A 25,963-nucleotide genomic window follows, 5' to 3' on the forward strand; every position below is an offset into this window, starting at 1 on the left:
CGTCTGATCCATTGTTAATACAGGCATAGCAGCTTTAATGTGGAGCCTGGCTCACTCTCACATTGGAGATGTAGATATAATCAAGTCAAAAGCTTTTTATTGAGCTACTGTAAGAAAGAGCTCCTGTGTCCTGTAGCCTCAGTCCACTTGGACCGCTTACTCCCTGTTAGAAATGGCTACTGCATAGAAATATGCACATACATTTAAGTGTTATTTCTGTATAGGTAAAGCATATTCCAATACACCCCTTGTGCTCCGAGCTGCTAGCTGCACGGCTAACTGAGCTAACTAGCTAATGGCAGCTACGGCTGGCAGCAGTTAGCAGTTACTGTGGTGAAATGCTGTCCCCTATTTGTTTTGAGTATTAATACAACAGTTGGAAATTTTTTTACATATTACACCTTTAACTGAAGAAATGCTTTGGCATGCTGTCACACGTATCACATTTCTATGAGTGACAAATAAGAAAAAGAATCAGTGGAGCAGGTGTAGAAACACATGGCAAACATGCCCCCGGCTCTGTGCATGCACAGGTGTGACCTCGTATTTGTTGTCTCTTTTTGAAAGAAGATAAATAAGTTATTTTCCTGACTTTGTTGTAAAATTATATTCTGAGTATTTTTTTCATCTGCATCGGTTTAAAGGATAACTACCGTTTTTTACAACCTGGACCTTATTATGGCAAAATATTGGTGAAATGAACTAGTTTCGTGGCAGATAATGCGTTATATAGAGGCTGTGTTTCAGTGCCCCGTCACTTGCATTATATGGATATAGCGGCGCTACACTGGATCTAATTTCGTCCGAATTACTCCAAATGACACCAAAGTTATCTGGGTGAGTACATGATAATATTTTATGCTAGAAATAAGGTCCAGGTTGTAAAAAACGGTAGTTATCCTTTAATCTGTTATAGAAGATTTAAAAAATAATGTTACAATGGTGAAATATTTCTCACCATTGAGCTATTCATGCAGTCCCCAGGTTCAGTCTTTCTTTAGACATGAGAACCAGTGGGCATGAAGAAGTCCTTGTGACTTACTCTGTCCTGTGCACTTTGTTGAAGGGAAGAAATGTTTAACCATTATCTGCTGTTTTTCAGTGCACTTGATAGGTAGTAATGACAATGACAATGTGCAATTATGGGACCTAGACTGTCTGGGTCTAGATATCCTACATGACGCAACACTTCTGCTCATCGCTGCCCTTCCACCATTTAAAATAAAAATAAAACTGACTTTAGATCATGTAAATTCCATCAACAAAAAACGTTGAATTAGAAATATTTTCACGGTAAACTTTAAATACTGACACTGTTCGTAAATCGATGTTGAGAAGAGAAGTAAGCTCATGTTATATTGAAAAAAAGGTGCAGTTTGAAAATTCCATGTGTCCATTAAAGGACAAGTTCAACCACAAATGAAAATTCAGTTATTATCTCAGTCAGATGAAGTTTCATAGTCCACAAACATTTCTGGAGCTTCACAGCTGAGCAGCGTTGCAGCATTCTCCTGAACAACTGAAGTAGATGAGGACACGTTTTAAAACGTAAAAAAACAACCGAAAAAAAACCCAAAACAAAAAACGGCTCCTTACAGCTCGTCCTGTTCAATCTCCAGACGTTCTGAGAACCCAAATTGATTTTGAAAAAACACATTTACTCCCTCAACACTCAGTCGAGCTCATGCACACACTTCAGACGGGTTGTGCGCCTTAACGATCATTTTAAGACTAATATTCCTGAACTGTGTGCAATACATGACAAATAAATGTTAGCTTTTCTCAAATTCATTTTACGAGAATATCATCAAACGTAATATCCGTGCTGAAATGTTAACATTTGATAGGTTGATTGACTTTTCAGTGATATAACGCAAAGCTAGAAAAATCACGAAACTGATCTGAATTATCATAGATATGAACAGGACTTGATTTGCATACATTTTCATCCCAAGAAGACAGGAATGTAATTTAGATTGCTCTGGAGGTCTTTATTTGATTTCATTCCACTTCCCCATCACCATTAGACCTGTCAAATAACTCCCATGAAGATTATAGTCTGAGGATGACATGGTGATCTCACAAAGGCTCATTGTGCTGCTGGGGATCTGAGTGCTGATGCTACAGTTGACAGCTGAGAAACATTCCTGCCACCAGTCACAGCTCCAGTGTTTCAGCTTGTTAAAAAAAATCACAATATCTGACAATTGCCTGCATGTTTGGTATTCTGCTCGTTCCCTGTCAAATGGACCACTGGAGAAGAAGCCAGGTTATAGGAGAGAATGTGGAGAAAAATGACGAATATTTTGCTTCATTGAGATTTTCAGCTGCAGGGCATGTTAAATTCAAAGAGGTCTTTATTCATGTTTTTAGAAATGTTAATGGTGGTGTTAGTCTGGTTATGTGTTGGCAACAAGGGAGAGACACAAGAAATAAACTTGAAGCGTTTAAAGAGGCTTCTGATGGAATAAAACAGAAGTAAATGAATGGACTTAAAGCGCTTGTCACATTCAAACACGTTAACACACTTGTGGGCGGATGTGGCTCAGGAAGTAGAGTGGGTCATCTAGTTATAAGATCGTGGTTGAATGTGACAAGTGTTGTAAAGCACTTTGAGTGGTCAGTAGACTGGAAAAGTGTGATAGAAATGCAACTCCATTTACCATTTATTTATGGTAGAGGCTGCCATGCAAGGTGCTCATCAGGAGATGTGCAGCGTTTCCTATCCAAAGCGCCTCAAAATATTCCTTTGCTCAGCTCAGTCACATTCACACACTGATTTGTGGTCAGTTATTTTATACATGTGAGAGGGACAATGATGGCTTAAAGCGCCTAATAACATGGAATCTACGTCCTCCATCCGAGGAGATGGAGGCCAATTTGACAAAGGGTTCAGTACCGAGGTGTTTTTTCAGTACCGAGGTGTTTTTTTTTGCCAGGTTTGGCCTCTGGCAACCTGTGGCTGAGTCACCAAGGGCCGCTTACCCAGCTAACAGCAGTTAGCGTTACATTCAGAAGCTATGAGAGCTTACTTTGGTGACAAAGTTACTGGTAAATGTCCAGGAAACTCCATTAATCACCTTGGCAGCTGCTGGTTATCAGTACGTTTGTCAGCAGTTACATTAGCAACAAGTAAAACTAACTGTCCAAAGCTGGTCAAGGCAGAGCATCCCGAGGGCAAGGAGCGAAACCAGCAAATAGTTTCTCCATGAAACATGACCCAGTTTCAAACAAATCACTGAATGAAGGTACAAAGGTGAGTTTTGGTACAAGTTGTATTTTTGTAAAGTATTCTGTGAAGTCTGGTACCAAGCAACAAACTCCCCTGCCGATGTTCTTCTTTTTATACATGCATGGCAGCGTAATGATATAAAGAAAAATGAATATACGTCCTCAAGTGCAGGATGAGTCATCAACATATTAAATGATTTTCCAGGAAGTTACAAACTGTAAAATACCATTCAAAATACCTACAAAATGGCTTTTGCCACTATTGGGGCCTGATACTGGCTTCTAGGCGGGGTGCTGTTTATAAAATATGAAAGTATAAATTAATTTGAATTACTTTTCATAGATCTGGTACTACACTAATGGGATCCTTCTGGAAGCAGGCTTCGCCAAGAACATCATCCCCTACATCACACTGAGCACCGGGGCCATAGAGACTTTGGCTGCCATCGCCTCGGTGAGTATTGAACTTTATGACTTTACATCTATCTGATTCTGAGCATAAAGCTGCTTTTGATATAAATACTCATTTTGTATGTTTTGTTTAACTTTAAGAGAAAAAAAACTGTGCACCAGGATGAATTTTGCTACACGAAGCGTTACATTTCAGACAAGATGTAGTCGCAGTGCAAAATGCAGTAAGAAAGGCAGACTGTCATCTCTCTTCATTAATTGAGTGTGTTTATGCCCTGTGTGGGCTGCGATCTATTTCTGTGATTCCTCTCAGCACAATCCCGTTAAAGCTGATCTTTGATCTGCAGCAGGGAGGAGAAACCCACTGGGTGACTTGGCTGCGAGGTGACTGACTTCAAACACCAGCACGTACCCTTCAGATATCGGTTTTCGCTCCTGCCCTACCGTTTTTCCCCATCATCCACAGCCAACTCAACCCAACTGCCTTTGATGAACACCACCTTTCTTCTATTGCAATTAATAATAATAATTAGACTGGCGTTCACAATAAAACTCATATCCAGCAGTAAGACAAATTAGATTAATTAATTTACTTCATAATAAAATGATGCGTGTAGCTCATCCACTGTCAGGAAAAAGCAAACACATACAAGACAGCATTTATTTTGGTAAAAGAAAATCAGAGTGTTTGACATCTTTTCTTAAGGGAAGCAACCTGTGTTAATATTTCATTCCTACTGATTTGTATGAGCCTCATGTTCACCATCAGGGGAACCTTGACAACCGATGAGAAAGATTAATTTGATTTGTGGTTTCAGGAGCGTCAAATATTTATGATATTCAAATCAAAGTCTACCCCTGGCTGTAAATTGTGACTTTTTTTTTCATTTAGGTGGCAAACATTTCAAAGGTGAGGTTTAATCCCCAAAAATCCTGTGATATGTGCTTCTTAACATGACAAGTTGAATACACCACAGGGTGCGCTCAGCTGCAGCTCTTATTCCATTAGTGATGCCTTCACACAACACAGAGCTGCCAGCACACAAACAATACATATCGTGTGTTTTCTCACACGTGTACGTCATTTTCATACTCCAGATCAACAAGGGGTAAAACACTGGCAATAAAAAGCTCAGTGTGTGCATGAGCAGGTCAGCTGCTATATGTATACGACCCCTTTCTATAAACACTGAACATCTGCAAGGAAAGATTACATGCCTTTTTGCATCTGCAGTTTAGTGTTAATGAGTTTTGGGAGTACCCAGGCACCATCCTTCCTGCTATTGCTCCAAATTAAGATTTTCTCTACGACTACAGGCAAGACAGAAGTAGAGGGCTGTCGCTTGTGGATTGTTGTGTGAAAATGAGAACGTTACACAGCATGTATATATCAAGGAATTGTTTGAACCTCCGTAGTCCAATTTATTTTATATAGAGAGTTTTACCAATTTACTTAATATAGATTTACATATTACGTATTTTCATTGTTGTTCCATTGTTGTAATTGGTCACTTCCCACCAATATTGTTGTGTATCGTGTCACAGATGGCATGTTTAGCCACCCCTCCATGCTGGTCCTGGGGTCACTTGGACTGGTGGTAGCACTATGAGTATGTTTTGGTGACTTTGAGCCAATCCCAAACCCACTTTGCTTATTCATGTCTACGCTTAGGGTATCCCAGTTCTTGATGGGGTAGAGGGTTAGGATGAAATGTTTAGGACTACACAACCCTCCAAACTGAGGTTTTATTAGAGGCATAGTTTGAACCGAGGGTCTCTGAGAACTCTCTGTTGTTTCAATGTATTACGGCTCTTTTCTTTACAACAAGCATACAACAGTTGCTTCTCGTTTGCTGATGTCTGGGTAGCTAACTAACTAGCTAATGCTATATTGTAATTGCTGATTTGTGCATGACAGTCCCACATTCTGATGTATTTTAATGTTGCATTCCCCCTTGATGACACGTGAAGCCTGAAATTTAAAAAAAGTGGCTGCACTTGGCACCGCTCCTAGCATCAGAGCAGACTAGCAAGGGATTGCTGATGTTAGCTGAAAGCACCACTAATGTTAGTGGCCAGATCATGAAGCAGTATTGATTTTTATTTGATGATTTGATTGATAATGTGAAGTTTTCCACTGGAGAAATGCTAAATGTGATAATACCGGTATTGACACAGTAACGCAAGAGAAATCACCACATCGCGTCAGTTTACATGAAGGTTATTGACGTCAAATGATCACATCTTGAACAGCTGTCCTATTTCATAGTGGGAGATTGTAAGGGAGACTGGCAAAGGGGCACTGGAAAAGGAACACAAGTGGAAATGGGATTGGGCCTTCCTGACAGGTTGGAGTGACTGTCCCTACAGTATGTGGTTGTACAGGTGAAGCAGTGACTGTATCACAACTGAAAAAACAACCAACCAAACCATAAAGACAACATAAACTTGATTTCAATTATTATAAGAAACTTTTCTTTCTTTGCATGCCAAAAGAAGGATTAAAGTGAATATTTAAGATATTTTACTCATCAGGTGTGAATGATGCCATCCTGGTCTGTGACTCTGCACCATGATCACAGAACATTAAACAGAATATATGACGGAGATACACAGGCTATAACGTCCTTAACACGTCTTCGCAATGGGTTCATGTGTTAATTGGACAGAACTTTACGCTTTGATTCAATAATCATCTCCCTGGAGTGGAACATCCTTGAACGGTTGTCCTCTGACCAGGACGACCAAATGTGTTATCTCCTCCAACGCTAATTTAACACCTTCTGTCTCCAGCAGCTTATTAAGGGAATTTAATAGTTGCTTGTGGCATTTTTTTGCACATCCAGTACAAGGACATCAGCTTCTTGTTGTGGGTCATGTTTATGGTATGGTGTAAGTGAGGTGAAACTGTTGGTCTAACACTGCATTGATAGATGGCTCTGAATAAAATAAGTGGGTTTTAAAAATATATGGGATAGACGGATGAGTCAGTCCATCCTTTTTATTGAACTACTGTATTTTTCAGCATTGTGGGAACCTGTGGATAGAGAAGGTCACTGATGAAATGTATCATTTACAAGAGGGAAATGACTGTATAACCTCACACATCTTCAAGATCAATCCTCGTAGAGTTTTGCATAACCGGACTGTAGTATGTGCGACGGAACTTCTTTCTTTTGTATCTGCTGGACCCGAGGATATTTGTAAAAATGCTGCCTGTAATCCCCCTTGTGATGGACTCACAACAAGGGTTTGGGCTTTCACCGCAGCAGTGCTAAGGCTTTAGAATAAAACTCTGACCTGAAGAAGCACACAGACTGAACACAAACAAATTCACAGTGACTCTGTGAATGTGTCGGCATCACTGGACTGGTGGAGGGGTCCAGGGGGGACAATCGCCCCTCTGGTGCCCCCATGTTTGAAAAAACTGGCCCCTTTGGTAGATAAAACATGATAAAGTACTCTAGGATGCCCTTCCGATGGACAAAACTTGGTAAATTGCCCTTTCTTCACTATAAATATGTCACAGCTTAATGCCCGCTGGTGCCCCACTGCATAGATGGTGCCATTTATACTTTTTCGTCCCTGCCCCTCAAACATCCTGAGTCCGCCACTGGTTGGAGTTTTAAGACAGAGTTTTTAAAACTTAAAAAAGCACCAACTCCAGTCATTTCTCTTATTTTTCCTCCAGGCCCTCTCCTTCAGTGCTCCCATCTCTGTGCGGTCATGGAGTGACGTCATACAACTTGAGATAACTGTGATTTTTTTCCCTTGGTGCTAAGATGTTTACAAGTCAAGCATCTTCCCCGCAATTCACACTGCCTGGAGTCAAATTTTATCCGTTCACGTCCCCTCGCATCTGTTCATATCTTTCAATTGGCTTTGTATGCGTTCATGCTGCCTTTGAATAGAGCATCTCATTAAGTCTGAATGCATCATTAGGCATCAACCAAAGACTTGTTTATCCTGCATATTTATTAAGCTCTGTTTAACTCATTCGTTCTATTTTATACTCTCCATTGTTATTTCTGATCTTAACACAGCTATGATAGTCATTGTGAAACAGGTTATGAGAAAAGAAAAATGTCACAATGTATGATTACTTAATGCAAAATGCTATCTGCTGAGCTCATGCCCTGTTTTCCAGTGCCCTACTGAGCCGTCGCCCTTTCACTGCAGCACACTTGTCACTATCCGGCTTGCTAACACACAAGAACTGTGAAGTGTGTGCCATCCTACATTAAATCACACACATCGGGCTGTGTCGTCACACTCTGTAGCCTTTTGGCAAATTAAAGTCTAAACACAAACAAATTAACACAGAATACAAAAACTGACCTGATGGTAGCAGAGAAGCTTTTTAAATCCTGTAATCTTAAAGATAGATAGATGAAGGTAACATATCAGTATTCTCCTTTCGTATCTTTGTCCTACAAGGTAATTTGTGTGCTGATTATTCAGCCGTGCAAAGGCAGTCAAAGCGGTATTGTTAGTGTGTCTATGCGACAGTTTTCCTCATTCAGAGCCTCTCCCAAGGGTTATTACCAGGCATAGCGCAGAGACTGCAGCACATGTGAAGTGCCAGTGGTGCCTTAAGCTGTGGCCAGTCGTCTGTAATGGCTCATCTGCTTCTTGATGTGATGAATAATGTCCAGACATTAGTCCTGCCAACCTTCAGGGCTGAAGTCACCAGTCTGACCTCTGTCGAGCCTGCCAAGAAGTGGAAGATTGGGTTGTGCGAGATCGGTCAGTTGTTCAAGTTACAATGATAGTTTATAGTGTTGCAAGTCATTAAAGGGGCATTATGTAACATTAAAACAGTGAACTAACATTATCAACAGAGTGTCAAGAAACAACAGTGTTAACATTATGTTCTTGTGAAGTTAGCAGGCTAACCAGCTAGCACTGGCCTGTCCTGTCTTGTAATACTACTTTGTACTGCAATAAGTGATAGACCGATGTATGCTAGCAGCAAGTTCATCACATTTTACAAGCTCTCTTAGCTTTTAGTCTAATAAATAAACAAAATGAAAGGAAATATCCTTACAACTGTAGTATTCCTTATCAAACATGTAATACAACCCCACAAGTTTCTCTCTTCTATCAAACTAAGACTCTCCTAATTGCATCATTAAGTCAATGTAAAACACAAAAACTAAATAAAACTCACCAAGACAGTCTTTAGCGAGTGAATCCTCAATTCACAGAGTAAGATGTGAAAATGTTCTGATGAGCTGAGCTGCATCGCCCTCGGTGACTCCAGCTGGCTAATTGGGCCGCTGCCTCCACAGCTAACTGAGCTAATTTGCTAACAGCAAGTAGAAGTAGTAAAGTGAGCAGCAGTTAGCGGTTACTCTGGTGATATCCTGCCCCTTATATTTATGGAGCAACCTTCAACAGTTGGCCATATCTTACCAGTTGCACCTTTAAAGTGATAGCTTCAATATTGGTGGTCACAGATCACATGAGTGCTATTGCTACATAGCCACTGGATATTTGTGTTACTGGAGACGTCAGGACATCTCTGTTTGTGGTGAGCAAAACAGATATTTTAAGCCAAAACGTGATCGTTTCCGAACCCTAAGCAAGTGTTTTTTGTCTAAAAAGATAAAACTTGAATTTAAACCTAAAGAAACCTCAATTTTAAACATATGTGGTTTGCAGAAACGTATATTGCCAGCGTTTATTCTGGCAACAGGGTTGCAAGCGCTCTATCTGGACATATTGTCATGAAACAATGGCTGTTTGAGACACACGTTCAAGTGTATAGGGGAAAGTGTATGACAATGATAGAAAAATCAACAGCTGGCATGTACATGGGGGAGTCAAATAATCAAGGGTTCACTTAATAACACAAACATCTATTTCTGTCTCTCAGGTCTCATTTCTTATTGGTGAGTACATACACTTTGCTCAACAGACACTTCAATTCTGTCCCCACTCTCTACATACACACACAGGCTCACACACACACACACACACACACACACACACACACACAGGCTCATAAATATTCAGTCTCTTACACCTTCAGAGACCTTAACGAGCTGCGGCTTTACTGGTGGCTTGTGTGTGTATGTGTGTGTGCATCTGTCTATGTGGGGCTGCAGCGTGGGTAGTGTCTGGGAGAGAAACGTCCTATGCCTTCAGGGACTAGTGGGACGTGTGGAGATCCACACACATTCAAGCTCACTTCCTCACACACACACACGCACACACATGTATACACACAGTGAATTCCAATGCTTGTGAAGGCAGTCCAAATCTAAAGCGGATAGGCTCTGTAGCATAACCTGCTGCCAATGGGAAGCTGGTCAAAATAAGCAAATAATAGCCACAGTAAACCCTGGAGCAGTCGAAATGTCTTAATCCTGTGCAGGGACACCTACTGTATAAATATCACTGACCTTTTTCCACAATCTCATGTCTCATGAAATCCCACTGGTCAGGCAAGTTGAGGGCAGTAGCATTAATATTTCAATGCTCTGGGGCCACGATGAAGGAAGTCCTGCAGCAGTGGGGGAGGACTTTGCTTCGGGCTCAGTCTTGGCTTGAGGGTGGCTGTGAATGGGTCCAGCCTCCGTTCTCGTGTCCCACACTGGATCCATGACACCAGGGTGGAGAGGTGCCTGTGGAATTATTGATGAGCCATGTGCAGTATTATTGTGTATGACAAAATAAGTGTATGTACCATATCATGTATTATGTAGAGGCCATCTCCACCAACCCACCAACATTCGCTGCCTCCTCCTTCAGCAAATCTTTGCTTTTGAATTATTTTTCATTTTTGTGTGCTGGACGTCATGTTCACTAATGTGACCATATGGCACACACAGTATGATCCAGGAAGCTGAGAAAATAAAGTCTCAAATAGATGGCAACATATTGATCACACATTTTTCATCTGCTATGTGAAAAACAACTGCTGTTACAAGACTAAGCGGGCGTTCAGACTGAAAACAGTCTTGTTAAAACAACACGAGGGGCTGTGTTGGTGGACTTGCATCAAGTACAGGTGAGACATTGAAATATGATCCGGGAAGTCCAATTTGAGTGAGCTGAATGAGTTTAAAGATTTATCGGACACCGAAACAAATATGTAATAGAGGCACGACACAGAGCACAGCAGTAATGGCCTCGGGATGTTTGAAGGGCAGGGGCCAAAAAAAAAAAGGGCACCAGCAGTACGTACGTGGTGGGTCACCAGTGTGCAGAAAGTCGTGATACATATATAGTGAACTGGAAGGGTATGTTGACCACGTTTTGTCCACTGGAAGGGCACCCTATAGGCACATTGTTTCCTCGATGGGGGCAGTCCTCTCCCTCCAGGGTACTCACAGTAGACGACACTTTATCATGTTTTCCACCAGTCCACCAGTGGAGCGCAACACTATAATCGTAAGTCAAAAAGTAGAAAGAGTTTCGTGCCACAAAGTAATCTACTGTAATGGTCAAATTGAAGTTTTAACCTGATGGCGGCACTAGATGGAACGAAATCAACAATGTCAGAATGATTACTCCTCTGGGGACAGTGAATGTCTGTCAAAAATGTCCTGTCAGTCCATCTAATACTTGTTGACACATGAACCAAAGTGGGTGAGGTATTGACCAACCAACAGATTGACATTGTCATCCATGGAGCGATGAAACTGGCGTGGCAAAAAATAGGTTTATAGTCACATTTCTTATATTATCCTGTTCTTTTTCTCCTCTCCCCAGGGCTTAGTGATAGAGAGAATCGGGAGGAAGCCCCTCCTCATATTTGGTTTCTCTGCCATGGCCGTGTTCTTCAGCCTACTCACAGTGTTCCTCAATTTCCAGGTAAGCCACTCTTCCTCCTTTTCACTGACCTCATTATACACATAATGTCAGTGGAAAGGTGTCTGAATCAGGATTCCTAGTTACCATGCATATTTCTTCCTGCGTATATGTAATGTAGTGATAAGATTTTCCTGAATATATTTACAGATGTTTGCTGCTTAAAGGAAAAAAGAAAATGATTAATTTTCCCACCATATTTTCTGCGATATTCCTGCTCAGGACTGGCTTGTAACCGACATTATGATTCTGGTCACTACATTATCATCTCTCTTATTGCAGGACAGTGTGTCATGGATGCCCTACCTCAGCTACATCTGTATACTGGCTGTGATTGCTTCCTTTTGCTCCGGGCCAGGTAAAACTATTGACCCACATAACCAGCTGAGATTCTCTCTTTGTTCTTCTTTATCTGTCTTGATTTCCCTGAGTGCTCCACTCACTTGAAACTGCACTTGAAAGAGACTGAATGATCAGATCTGACGTCTGGTCAGATTTTGGAATTCATTTTTGCTCAAATAGTTGTTGAATAACTGAGTGACCTAACTCTGCTCCTCTGGAGTGTCGGCTATTAGTATCACAGTTGAAGGTGCTGTCATATATTAGCATACTAAATAGGAGCTGTACAGTACATATATAGAATGACACTGCAAATGCACAGGGGACAGTGTGAGTGTGCACAGTTGGTCTTGGTGGGAGGTTGACTTTGAGTTTCAAGGTGAGGTTATTGCTGTCACCACACATATAGATCGCTTCTGAATAATAATGTCTCCAGGGAGCATTAATCCAGCAAAGTGCCTCAGCATATCAGCATGATATGAGAACAGTTGCAGCAAGTGTGGAAAAACTGAGGCATAGACTCATAGAACAGCACCTGATCCGCTGATCGTTCAGTGCCTTGCTCAGGTGCACTTGTGTAATCATCAACAGAGGACGGCTCCCTTCATGGTATTTCCACCGCACAGCAAATGATTTATGGCCTATTCAAACAAATGAAGCCCCTCACTTCTTAGAAATGGTGAATGACTGAGAGGGGAGAAGAAAACTCACAAGAGGGTTGACCCCGGCAGTGCTTTGAGCTTTCGAGTGGATAAACGAGGAGGGGCCATGATTCCTCTCGAGTCGTTTCACCATGGAAACAGTGGCCCAGATATTTCAAAGTTTGACGAAAACACAAAGATTATGTGGCTCTGTGAAAGAGAAAAGGAGTGGTTTCTGCTTTTTGCTCTGATGAATTAAAAGGAATAGCCGCAGTATGTTTGGATAATCTGACCCTGAACACTTCTCTTGTTAAAGTCTGAAATGTGTTGTCCTACACATCTGCGCCTACACATTTTATCTACCTGCTTATCTTGGAGTGAAATGACCATCTTTGTGTTTAACTGCAAACTGCAAGAGAGAGATAAACAAAAAGGTAAATATTGTGTGGGATTAGTCATGTTGTGATAGAGAGCTCTGCAAACAACCAATGACCTGTGACAGTGTTCAGAGAAGGCAATTTCACTTTCCAATTGCCAGTGAATCACACATCTTATAAATATATTCAGTAGAGTCAACTTAAATAATCAGGCAGGTTTTCCATCACTTAAAAAATATTCTGATCTGCAGAAGGCAGCGACTTTCTTTGGTGCAGAGGTTTGTCCATCTGAATTCTTTCATTATTTGGGAATACATGGGATTTTGTTTTGTGACCAAGATGCAATTCACGTCACGAAGCTGCAGTATGAGCTTGGTGCGGGTGGTAAATCCAATAGCAGCGTGTATAATGAAATAAACTCCAGTCTGAAAAGAAATGGAATTACCTTCCTGTACAGGTTGCTACAGGATTTACAGTGTCATTACAATCTAGACATGAATAATTAACAGACCAAACGCTGAGGCTTGTTTTCTTTCTTGTTTTCTTCCTTTCTTTTTTGAGACTCTCCGGCAACCCATAACACCCCTTTAAGCTACCTTATTTGTCAGCTATAATATGAAGATATTTCTGCACCCTTCAGCCACTCTCTCTTTCTCCCTTGCCCTGGGTGTCCAATTGAGTCATACCATACTTTGCCTGCCTACTGATAAAACACCTCCAATATATAGAAAATGCATTTTGTCTACTTTATCCACTACTGCAACCTATATTCCTGCTTTGACTACCTATTAACTTTTAATGCATTTGAGGGGAATTAGCGATTACTTACGATGCTTTACCAACCATGTCTGCGTTCTGGGATGAGCATCAGATAGTTGTGTGAGCATCAACTATCTTTCTGGTGTGTTTAGAAATCCTACAGATTTGACCTTTGTTCCCCTCTGCAGCAAACATTGGGAGGTCTTTCTGTTGAGGTTGAGTGAAAACCTGATGATTATTTGAATCAGCCACTGTAAAAGTGGAAAAACGCACCAGCCTGTGTTTGATACCACGGGGCTTACAACTGATTTTAGTGCAGGAATATATGAGCATTAATGGACTTGAATGGACTTTATCAGCTCTGGCAATAAACCAACTTAACATTAATGTGCCAGTTCAACAACATAGTAATATCCAGTTGGTTTATTAACACAATTTAAGCTTTAAACACCTCTCAGGTCAGGTATGATCTGTATTTTAAGATTAAGTATGTCTAGTACATTGGAGCAGGGTTGAATACTTGATATTCTGAAAATGAAATTGCGGTTGCGTCATCAAAGCATCTACAAAGTGTTCCCCTCCCTCCACTCAACACTCTCAGTGTGTTAAGTGTCGGGTGTGAACAGCTTTAAAACACCTGTCCTCTTTGAAATCTTACAGTTTGACACAGCCGACGTCTCCGCCTGCTATCAGAGCTGCCATGTCCCATTAAAATCTCTGCATATCTGTTTAAAACCTGATCTGCCTAATTATTATTACCTACGCATTGCTATTCACTTTGTATCCTCTGATCACTCCTCCCTCACTAGACCACATGCCAGGGATTATATTTTACTGTTATGAGGGATTCAATTCTCTGAACATCTTTATAGGCAATGAGCTTTATTTTCTCCTAGTTATTACAGTTACAGTTTGCATATATTTTCATTATGAAACCCTTAATCCCTGCACATTTGGCCAGGAGTGCATGAAATATTATTCCCTCTCTGTGCATATCCTTAGTAGTTTATGGAGGCATTTGGGGAAAATTAAGGGCACAAATTTCCATATTTCATACATCGGGGAGGACGTGTCCACTTGCCCACCATGGTGATTGTGCCCTTGGTGCACATGAACCCACACACAACTACTTGTAATGATACGGGACTTAATTTTAGTACCCAACACATTTTAAAATACAGTATGAGATAAGAGATAGCACACAGACAGCACCTTCATTAGTTGGGATGAAAAGTCTCCCACACTTGGTTAATTATGGCGTGTCAGGTTCATTCAGAGAAAAACACGTACTGTACCTGGTTTATCACGTCATTATCTTTACATGCCCTTTGAACACATCTGTGTTCATATATTACCTTTTCCACCGTATACAGTGTTTAATCCATCCTCTAAATAATACGTAGCAGTCGTGGGATGAGACAAAAAACACCTCAGGCTGGACAAGTTCTGTTAAAGGCCTCTGCACCCGAGGGTGATATCGCAGGCGGTCACACCCGTCACTCGATGATTTATGATGCCAGATCTGGGGAATGTGGGCTAACTATTCCGGTGGTAGAGCTGTTTATTTTACTCCGCTATCATCATTCAGATGATGGCGGAGTAAAATACAACAAGATGTAAGAAAGCCACAATGGAAAATAGAAAACTCATGAAACTGCAGTCCAGTGAAATGTTTAATGAAATCCATAAATTGTTTTTTCAGCAGCAATTTCTCGCTGTTGCAGTTTTGGGCTGCAGTTTTGGGGGTCAGTTTAGCTGGGCTTCTTGTTATTTGAGATACTGTTTAGGTGAGGAGTGATAGTAAGAGTAAACCCTATGAAATCCAGCACATGTAAAATCCATGTATATAAGGGTCAATTTATTCCTTTGTTTTTTATCAACAAATCCTGTGAAAAGACTGTAGTGTAGCCTCATTCGGCTTGTCAAAGCAGGAAAAGCACGTGTGACCAATAATGTTAAAACAATGGCTCCATTCTTTTAAGTGTCCCAGTAAGCCATGTCAGTGAGTGAGCATGCACAACTGACCCTTTTCACAGCAGACATTTTGACTTGTCAACGTAGAAAACCACAGGTGGAATTTCTAACATTAATGACATCTTTCATCTATGTGAGCTGGTACCAGGGCTTTGTTATTGGCAATGCTCTCTCACTGACATGAATTACTGGGACACTTAGGCCTAGTTCACACGTACGTGCGTGTTTTTGTAAACAGGGTTTTAGAAAAAAGAAATCTCCATCCAGATGAGCGTTTTGGCACCATTTCAGAAATAATCTGTGTCCACACAACACACCTGAAAGTGAATATCTCAGGGCCATTCACATACGCTGCTTGTGCCATTGTAAAGAGGAATGAGATTGTATACTCTGGTTGGTTGCTAAGCGACAGAAAATAATTTAATAATATATAATTTTTGTCTCTCTTTTCCTTGATTGCATTATCAATTGCAAACAGTTTGTGGCTGTAAATATAGCGTTTAGCAATAAAACATCAGTTCCATCACTGTACAAACTCAAATACTCCAATATCATTCACATACTCAAGGTTAACATTTGCTTAAGACGCTACAAACTCTCATAAACTTGTGTATCAGCGTCATTGTTTTGAAAAATCTCTGTTTCTGCCTGTCCAGACATAAATGCTGAAAACTGAGTTTTTGAATATCTACACCCTGGTCAAGTTTTTAAAAAGCTCCGTTTTCAACTGTGAACTGAAATGCTGTTCACATGTGTGCAGAAGGCCAAAACTTGTAGAAAAAGCTTAGTTTTAAGAAATATGCGTGCACTTAAGGACAGGACCTTAGTGGAACAGAGACCATGTTAATGACATTGGTCAAACCTACGCTTTTCCTGCTCAAGTGAAAATGTCTGCGTGGAAAGGGTCTATAAAAGTCAACTGTTAACATCATGAAAAAAGACGTCAAAGCCATATCACTGCATCGGGTGACTTGTCAAAAATATTCTGTATGAGCTTCGACAAGATAACCGAGTACAACATTGACACATCATATTAAAGCCATTGTGATGAAGTGATAAGTGTCCTACACAGACAGAGTGAGACATTTCTTTGGACATTGAAATACATTGTTACTCAATTGAAAAACTAGCCTATAACATAAGATAAAGTAGAACTTTCAGGGGTGGATTCAGGATGTTACAATCCCTGATTATAATTTAAACATTTTATTATCTGATTGGAACTACTGCACTTCTGCAATAAAACGAACGGGGAACTATTAACCATCCACTGGAGGGGCACCCTAGAGTTTTAGGCTTTATTATGCTTTTCTACCATAGGGGCACCCAACAGGCCACTTTCTTCCACCAGTGAGAAGTTTACTAATCCCCCCAACATACACTAGGGATAGTTCTTGATATTCAAAACACAATGATTGGAGGATGACTTAGAGTTCAAGTCACACATGCAAGTCAGCGTCGCAGTTTTTCGACTTTGACAGGAAAATTCAGATTCTTGCCTCAAAGAAGTAACATTAAAGTCTCCGTCACACCTCTCCTGTTACTTCTAATGCATTTAATCTTTCTGCTTGGATAGCACAAGCCTGCAAACTACTGCTTGTGTGGGTTTTGACATGCACCACACACAACTTTTAATTGTCACAGTCATCAGCTGCTGGAGCTCCAGGTGAGGACGTGTTTAGCAATTTTTTCACAGGCAGACAGGTTTTCAAATGGTTTGAGTCATGTGATTGACAAGTGGAGCTGCCGTATGCTGAAGCAATCAATCCTGCTTCCAAACACCGGCACTAGTGAAGGGTACCTATGGTGCAGATATGTCTAGTCAAGGTTAATTGGGTCCTAACACAGCTGGAGTCTGTGACCGGGGCTCACTGTATAGGTTGCTGCAGCCAACCATTTGTTCAGCTGCCACCTTAGGGACAACCGAACAAATGGTACGGAGATCTTTGAAGTTGTAGGCATGGAAACACTGTAGTATAACGCTTGTAGATTAATTCCATTCCATGGCTTGACATTATTGTAACCTTTAACAAAAAAGGATTTCAAACATTTTCCTCACTTGACCTCAAGGCAAAGATTTTTCACTTTGTTTGCTGCCTCTACAGCTATAGCAGGCAGACATTGTTATCTCATTATCTGGAAAGTGTCGATTCTCATTTTCTGACTTTCCTGTTGTCAGAATTTCCCACCTTGTCAAACCAGAGAAAACAATTCTCCCTCAGCCTTTGTGCAACCCTTGTAATGCTGGTGCCTATATATGAATACTAACAAGACCAGCTATGACAAATAATCTAACAGGACCAGATAAGACTGCATCATATTATCTGTTTCTGCATTCTGCGTGGAGAATGGGATGACAGTTGGTACTTGGCAACACTTCTTCATAGTCGATGTAGTCGACCATAGTTTTTCCTTGCCGTGCTGGGAAATTGGAGACATACAGACACCAAAGGATACCTTCTGTGTCTGTATGAGACAAGAAAGGACATGACAAGATGGTGCTTTTTTGATGCCCGGGGAATGAGACCATGCAAACCATCATGACTCCTGATCTTTCACCAAGAGTCGGTGTGTAGCGTGTCTAAAGGATGACATGCTGGACCTGGAGGAATTCTCAACGCAGCAGCGGCATAACCAGTCTGCTTTTATGTCATGTGGTAGTTCTACCAGAGTTCTTGGAATTTACACCACATCAGTGAGAACCTGGCCTCGAAACTCCCTCCCATCCCAAAGCTGTCTGTGCTACACTGGTCCCTGCTACTATTGTTGCTTTTGGTGATGTTGCTCCTGCTTCTACTATACTTGTGACGGGGTGACTGGATCCTGTGGGTCCTGGTGCCCACTTGTCTGTTTCCACTGTCAATGCTGAATGTAATAAAGCAGAACTGGCTGCCACTTCTCCTGCCTCATACTTTGGTCTTGGTGTTGTAGGTCAACAAAATTGTATCGGTTTCTGCTACTCTACAACCAAAATTGTCGTCCGTAATGGTCATGGGAGATTGTGCATCATCTTGTCACTGTGTGACCCATTGCCACCCGGGAGAACTAGTGTCAGACATCAGCCATATGTTGCTGAGTGTCTTTGACAGACGCCATCAGTCCCAACTATAGTGCTTAATATGTTGGAGCGAACAGTATAAAGAATTAGAGCTATCAAAAGGGATTTCTTGTCCTTGTTTGAGACACTCAAGAAAACTCTGCAACAGCTCACGCTGGCTGAAAGGCTTCTTTAATATCATTCACAATGACAATTTGAATGTATCTTTTTAGTAGATCCTAATGTCTGAGAAGAGATGCCATTCATTTTTATTTCAAGTCTCATTCAAAGCTGTTATCTTTAATCATGTGTGAAATGGTAGAATCATTGAAATGGGAGATCAATCATAGAGCTTCCTCTCACTGGCTGACGTCTCCAGGTGAGCCTGGATCTCTTTTTCTTTTTCTTTTTAGTTTAACCCAGATGCTTTCAAATCCAGAAAGAGCCTGGAGCTGATGCATTTAAATATCAGTCGTCTGTGTAATCAATTTAAGATTAGATCACCTGAGAATTCTTGTTTCAGGACTGACACCAATATCTTGGTTCTGACAGAGACCTGGAGTAAACAGACTGTAGGCAGAGTTGGATGAGGAGGTGGCGTGGATGTATTTTTAAAGTCATTTTTATCTGTTGTTTTAAATGCTGTCACTGTAAGTTAACTTAGTAATTCAATTATTGTGGTGGCTGTCGACCTTCCTCAGCTGTCTTCGGTACAATTAATAATTAGCGCACTTACTTGCTCTGTGAAGTAGCTCAGAGGTACCAGTTCTAGGTGACATTAGGATGGATGGATGGATGGATGGATGGATGATAGACTGTAAAGATCAAGCACCAGGATTATTATCAAAGGAGACCTTTGGCTGACATTGGCAAAAGCCATTTGTTACATATAATTAATCTCAATCAATCCTAATACAAACCCGTCAAAATTTTGGAAAGCAGTAAATGTAAATGATAAGAAATCCTCTTTATCTATTCCTTCTCATGTTATGTTTAATGATTGCATAAGACCTGAGAGAATTGCCATGCTTTCAACACTAATCTGTTTGATATGGTGGGATCTGCTCTTAAGCCTTTGGCTCATGTGCCCTGCTAACCAACGTATTTCTCAGCTCACCCTCCAGGTCTTCACTTCCTCCATTGTTGAGGAGGCACTTTAAGCTGTAGATTACAGGGAAGCAACTGGGAGGATAGACCCTTCTCTCTGCTCCATCTTTTGCTGAACAAATTGCATATCTCTTTAATTTTTTCATTTCTAATACACTTATCCCTCAGGCTGGAAATCTGCACACGTTGTCCAACTGCATAAGGGTGGTGGTGAAACTGATCTTAACAGCCAATTACCAAGCTGTCCCGTCTTGCTTCAATCCTGCAGTCATTAATTCATAATCAGCTGAAATCATTCCTCTCAAGAAAGTTCACACCAGTCTGGTTTCAAAGATAAACATCTACAGTCACTACTTTGTTTCTAAGTGATTTAGTCAACCCTAACCCAAGTTTTCATTTTTGTGAAACACAATTTAAAGTTAACTGAACTTGGAAATACATCTTCAGTTTACTTACGATATTGTGAACAAAAGAACCATGACTTCTCTCAAAATGTATTAAAGACAAGCAGCAAGTTTCCATAACAACGTCCTTTCAGTTTTTGTGCCTCAAATACTAAATTTAGTTTCTATTTATTTAAACTCAATTTAAATAAAGCCTGATTGAGTGGTTCGGGATGAGTAGCTTTTCCTTTGTGTTTCTTGAAGTGGCTGTGACATACTGTTTAGTTAAAGAACATTTTAAATCAAACCATTTAATTGAACATCTTTTACAGCAAAAATTAGATCTGAACACCTGCACCGTGATTTTCCTCCATATTTTCAGTTTGTCTTTAATTATGGAGAAACTTAAGTGCTTGTTTGCTCTTACTGGTGTCGTTTTGTTCCAAAGATTTTAAAGATACTAGAACTCCTTGTTTTTTGGCAGTATCTTGTGTCAGTGGCAGACATTGTGTAAATTCACAAACATCCTTTGTTTTTCCCATTCATGAGATGATTGGGTGTCATCATCGTATGTCAAGGACCGTGTTAGTTTGAGTAAGATTTGTGTGCAAATTATGGTTATATCATAAAAAAGGTCTAATTGATTTATATCAGTATGCAGTGATATCACTGAGGGCAACAATGTTCTCGGTTTGTGTCTCACTTGACATTTTTTTAACAATGCCTCCTTTGTGGACATCATTTGCTGGGCTTTGCTTCTTCCTAAGGGGACAATCACACTGACACCAGCTCTGCACTAAAACAGCCAAGCTTCCTTGATGGGGGCGTGTTGTATCAGTAAAAGAATGAGATACGGACCAGAACAATTGTTGAATCTTTTGTTGTAAAGATTTCAAGGTACACAGAAGGATGCAGCACTCCCATTAATCTACCAGAAATGTGTGCCAGTGTGTATTTGATTGGCCAACACATTGTGATTTGATGTGAGTTTCCTGCATTTAAGCTGGTCTGAATCGAGCCTCGTGTGGTAAAATGTGGCAAAATCTTTAGCCGTCAATCCAAAACATTTGTCTGAGATCACACTTTGATTTTGGCAACCGACGATAGACCAAAATTCTGATAGATATTTATCACGTGACTGCTGCTGTGACCCACAACTACACACCGACCAATCAAAACACAAAGCAAAATACAGTGGCCAGGACGACGGTAAAGAAAAGAAGATGCAGGCACACATACAGAAATGGTCGTGGTGAAATGAAAGGCTCATGACGTGCTTTTGCTCTCACTTATGTATTTTCATCGTAGGACAATGTGCCACCACACATTAATCACTCGAAAAACTGATATTGTACAAGCTGAATCTCAAGAGGTGCCTTGAGACATAATCATATTTGTGAGATAAATTGCAAATTATATTTCTTTTGTGCAATACGGTGAGAGGATGGAGTTGAATGTGAAAAATCAACTGAGACAGACACGATAAACATCGTTCAGTGATAGTGGAAGAGTAATTGCTGCTTCCCTCGCTTTGTGTTCTTCTCCCTCTTCTTGACATACAGTATATTTTCCATCAAAAATATTTATCCAGTGATTCAAATAGAGTACTTGTGTGCTAAAACACTTAATTGGTTCTGACAGTTTTCATATAGATATCAGTACAATCTGAATCTCTTAAAGGCATCAAACTCACTGCAGGCAATGCGAGACTAACGCCACAGATACTCGGCACAGTGGCATCAACCTGTCGTACTTTCACGTCTGATCAGTGTGTGTAATTGATCCGTGCTGTTTTCAAAGCTGAGGACTATTAATTATTCCTGGTGACTCACTGATCATGTACAACAGAGATGAGACTGTTGCCTCGTATGAAAATAAACATTTCACACCCGCATTGCCACCACGCAGACCCAACACCTCAGTTTGTGTACTTTTATTTTGGTGGGTTTGTTTTGGTGTAGTTTTTCGCTCATATTGCACAGTTAGAATTATGAGCAAAATATATGAGTGATTAGATTTTCCACTGAGAAATAAACCCAGGAAAGTCTCAAATTAGCCTTTAAGTCACTCATCTCTCCTCCTTGTTGTTGGTCCCTCTCCGATGATATCTTCCCCCACGGTGAGCCAACTAGAAATTAATTTTGTGATCCAAAACAAGTGAGCCCTTCTGTACTTCAACAAGAGAGCGAGAGATCAAGGGAAGATAAAATCGAATGGCCCTCAGAGCCAAAAAAGACCATGTTGTCACAATAAACTCTCCTCACTTTGAGCTGATGACAGCATTGATCCCTAAAAAAGCTGCCGCTAATGAAATGCTTTGAAAGCACCAGAGTGGAGTGAACAGTGTCAGTAAAACGTTCACATCAAAATCTTTTTTTATATATTTTTTTATCAATTAGGCCTGATGTTTTTCATCTCTTTGATCAAAATAATAAATGCTTTAATCTTATATTTATCTTGACAAATACCCTCAGGGCAAGTGTGAAAAAAACATTTCCGGTGATCCAAGTTTCATCTAAATGAAACAGGTAAAAAAGAGGATAATTATAAGCAGACGAAAAAAAAAGAAAGATTTTCTTGTGTCACGTTCAACATTCTTAGTGTTTGTTTGCTGTTGTTATACCCGTTTCAGCCACAAGAGGCTGAAGTGCGGCACTAGTGCGGAGTCATTGATGTTTCTTCTAGGTGAGTTAAACTCCGCTTCTTGGCCGAAGTACAAAAGTAACGTACAAAAATGATCCTGACAAAACTTTTTTCTCTACTTGTTTTACAGACAAAAACATGAATAAATAAGAAACTGACAGAGATTATCCTGACAAAACCTTTTCTCCACCTGTTCTAAAGTAATAAACACAGGAGAGTAAACAATTTATATAAAGAACAATGGAACAATGAAAGCAGATGATCCGCATGCGAAACCTTTTTATTTAAACATCATCGGTTTTCTGTCCCATGCAACCTCCCACACACAGAGAATGTATTCTGTGCGCTTGCAGGAAACTAGAAAAGAAATCACTTCCCTTTGATTTATATAAATTGGAACTGAATTTAAATTTGTTTTGTGGGCGTTTTAGTGGTTTCATACGTAAGGAGAAAACATTTTACTTAAAACCCAATACACCCTCTCAGTCTCAGCCTGGGTCTCACCTTTTCCCTGTGATCATCCTATCTGCTCCTCCAGGGCTTGCTGCTGGCATGGGCAGTAAAGGCAAACACTCTGGGTGCTAAATATAATGTAATGCTTTGATACTTCGTCGTCAAAAAGACCCTCAAACGTAGCCTGTATACAAAAGAAAAAAGTGTCACATGTAAAAATATTCATCAAACAGTTGGTTCAGACTAAGGTCCCACCTCCCAATGGGCAGGTAGCCATTCATACTTTTGGAATAATAGGTTGGCAGGCCCCCCTTCTGGATGTGCCACTGTACAGAAATGATCACGATGCTCTTTAAAATAAGGAGTTGTGGAGCAAGATTGGAGGTCTTGTCTGTTGTCACAACAAGGTCATATATTTTCCACAAGGCAATGACCGTCTCTTAATCAGTGGAGATTTTAAGAAGCTACCCTTTTTCAAGTTTTAAGCTTTATGCATCCATTACTAACCGTTACCTCACTAGGGCAATGTGATGGATTGACGACGGTGTCTATCTTCCCACTGTTGTGTATCTATTTGCAACGGATGACACATATTGACACAGAGGATCAGCAGAGTTGGGGGAAGATTATTTTCTTTAAGTGTTACATTTGAAAATAATCCAAAATGAGTCTGACAAAGCACAAAGCTTCACCTCAAACACCCTGTCGGGTTTCAGATCAGGTCGCTGTAGAATAACACTTCTTCAAAGCAGCACTAAGAGTTATGCGAGGAGCTTCCGACTGTGTCTCTCAGCAGGTGGTACGGTAGCAGTCCTCCCTATGAAAATGAGCTGCACCGCAGTTCGACAGATTGAGGATCATCAGTGGGTTGAATATATTTTTCAATTATGCATGTTGTCGGTAGCTCGTATGGGAAACAAATGAAATCACAGCTGTTCTGTTACGAATAATCAGTGTTGCAGATGTAATAAAGGTCTTCAATTAAGTTTAAATTAAAATCAAAACTTTGACTGCACCACTGAAAAGTTTGTGCCAATGTGGACACTGAAGCGGTGACTGTGGGTTGTGGTGTAAACCTAATCTTCATTAATGTTTTATTACAGTTGTGTTAACTGCTTCTGCATTCATTTGGGACATAATGACGCTAAACACTTGTGTGACAATTTAGAGTTTCCCTTCATGAACAAGTGAACTTTTGCTGCAGACATATGGATCTTTTGTAGTCCACAGCATGGTGGAGCAGACCCTGCGGTCTCGTCATACCTTGATGGTATATTGACTAGATTCTCGTGGGAATAGAAAAGGCTATAGCTGTAAGAAAGACAGTGGGGTTATCACAAATTGCTGACAGACAGGCCATAGAGGATAAGACTGAAGACGACTTGAACAAGATGAATCACATTTCACCTGAGAACTCACATATTGGGCAGCCAGACGGGCTTTTGTTAGTGGAAATGAGATAAACCGGAGGTGAGATGTGAACACTTCCAGCGAACCAGAGTGGCATCTGAGCAAGGAGTAAACTTGAGCCAAGGTGAAACTTAATGGTGTGGCAGCCAGTATTAAAAACAAGATTTAATTAGAAGAACAGAAAAAATGAAGGAAGAAGTGGAGGCTGATGGATTATGAGTTTGTGACAAAAAGTGGTCCCTGTACACCTGAATTTATTGGTGTGTTTTGGTGGCTCTAATCATCTCTGTGTTTCCCACCTCATCTGGTATGTGTTGTTATTCATTTCAGATGTGTACTCTTGCACAAAGAGATTAAATTGTTACCGTTTAATATTTCTTTCTTGCCAGTATCTGGGTTGAAAAATCTGTCATTTAGACTTAATGGATTCCCTGTAATTCTCACTTGTCCCTGATTTGATTGCTTCCAAAGTCCTGATTGTTGTTGTACTTTTCCCTCTTCTTCCCATAAATACTGCCGTGCTTCGGCTGATGTCTTCTCTAAGACTGACTTATGTAATATTCCCTCCGTGTTTAAGACCCCTGAGAGATGTTTGCTAAAAAGCGGAAACAGTGTTTTCTTCACACACACTGACCTTCTGCCGGGAGCCTGTTCTCCGCAGGGAATGATTTCTTCTCCTAAGAGTCCTGAAACATTCACTGAGACACCAGAGATTCCCTCGCTTCCTGCATTCACCCCTTGCTCCACTTTACCAGTTGGAGCAGGTTTTTCTTTTGCAGAACATCACAGTCAAGAACTGTAATCTGTATAACACATCTGTATAGTGCCACTGTGACCAACAGACTACACTTTAGGAATGGCTGTAACAACCTTGACATTTCAGAAGGACATGAAATCACTTTGTCAAAACACTAAGACACTAAAGGCCTTTTTTCTATAGGTGTTCGGATACACACAGGTAGCTGAACCGCAACCTTTCCAGATGTGCTTTTACAATGCCTATGGTTTTCCACAGCACAACACAGCAAGGCTATGTAGGTTATATACCTAAATGACGCACATACCACAATTGAGCCTTAAATAGCTCATTGTGGTTGTTCTGTCTTGCACCTGCCTCCCTGGACAATTTGCATAGTGCTCTTTCTGAGGTTCATAATTTTATTTTAGGTTACTAATGGAATGGGTTCACATGCTCTAATGTTCAGAAACACATCAGTTTTCTCATACGGCCCAGTGTTGCAGGACTGTTTCACCCCTCTGTCTGTTTTAGCTCCTGTATCTTTAAGGGCCACCTCCTCCCGAATACCAAGTCTGCTCTTATTGGTGAGCTCACATATGCCTGAGCCAGCACCGCTCACCATGCGTCTAGTCGGCTCTGTC

The 25,963-nt window shown here is 40.7% G+C and overlaps 1 protein-coding gene across 4 annotated transcripts in view; it reads left to right on the forward strand.

The window, feature by feature from the left end:
• slc2a9l2 (solute carrier family 2 member 9, like 2) overlaps positions 1-25,963 on the forward strand; it is a 116,453-nt gene that overhangs the window by 58,373 nt on the left and 32,117 nt on the right. For all 4 annotated transcript variants that reach the window (XM_084347985.1, XM_084347986.1, XM_084347988.1 and 1 more), the window contains exons 9-11: positions 3,575-3,685; positions 11,362-11,463; positions 11,743-11,818. In XM_084347985.1, coding sequence (XP_084204111.1) covers positions 3,575-3,685; positions 11,362-11,463; positions 11,743-11,818 — 289 coding nt within the window. The remainder of the gene's footprint in view (positions 1-3,574; positions 3,686-11,361; positions 11,464-11,742; positions 11,819-25,963) is intronic.

Source organism: Pagrus pagrus, assembly GCF_965226575.1.
Source record: "Pagrus pagrus genome assembly, chromosome: 3".
Lineage (NCBI taxonomy): Eukaryota > Metazoa > Chordata > Actinopteri > Spariformes > Sparidae > Pagrus > Pagrus pagrus.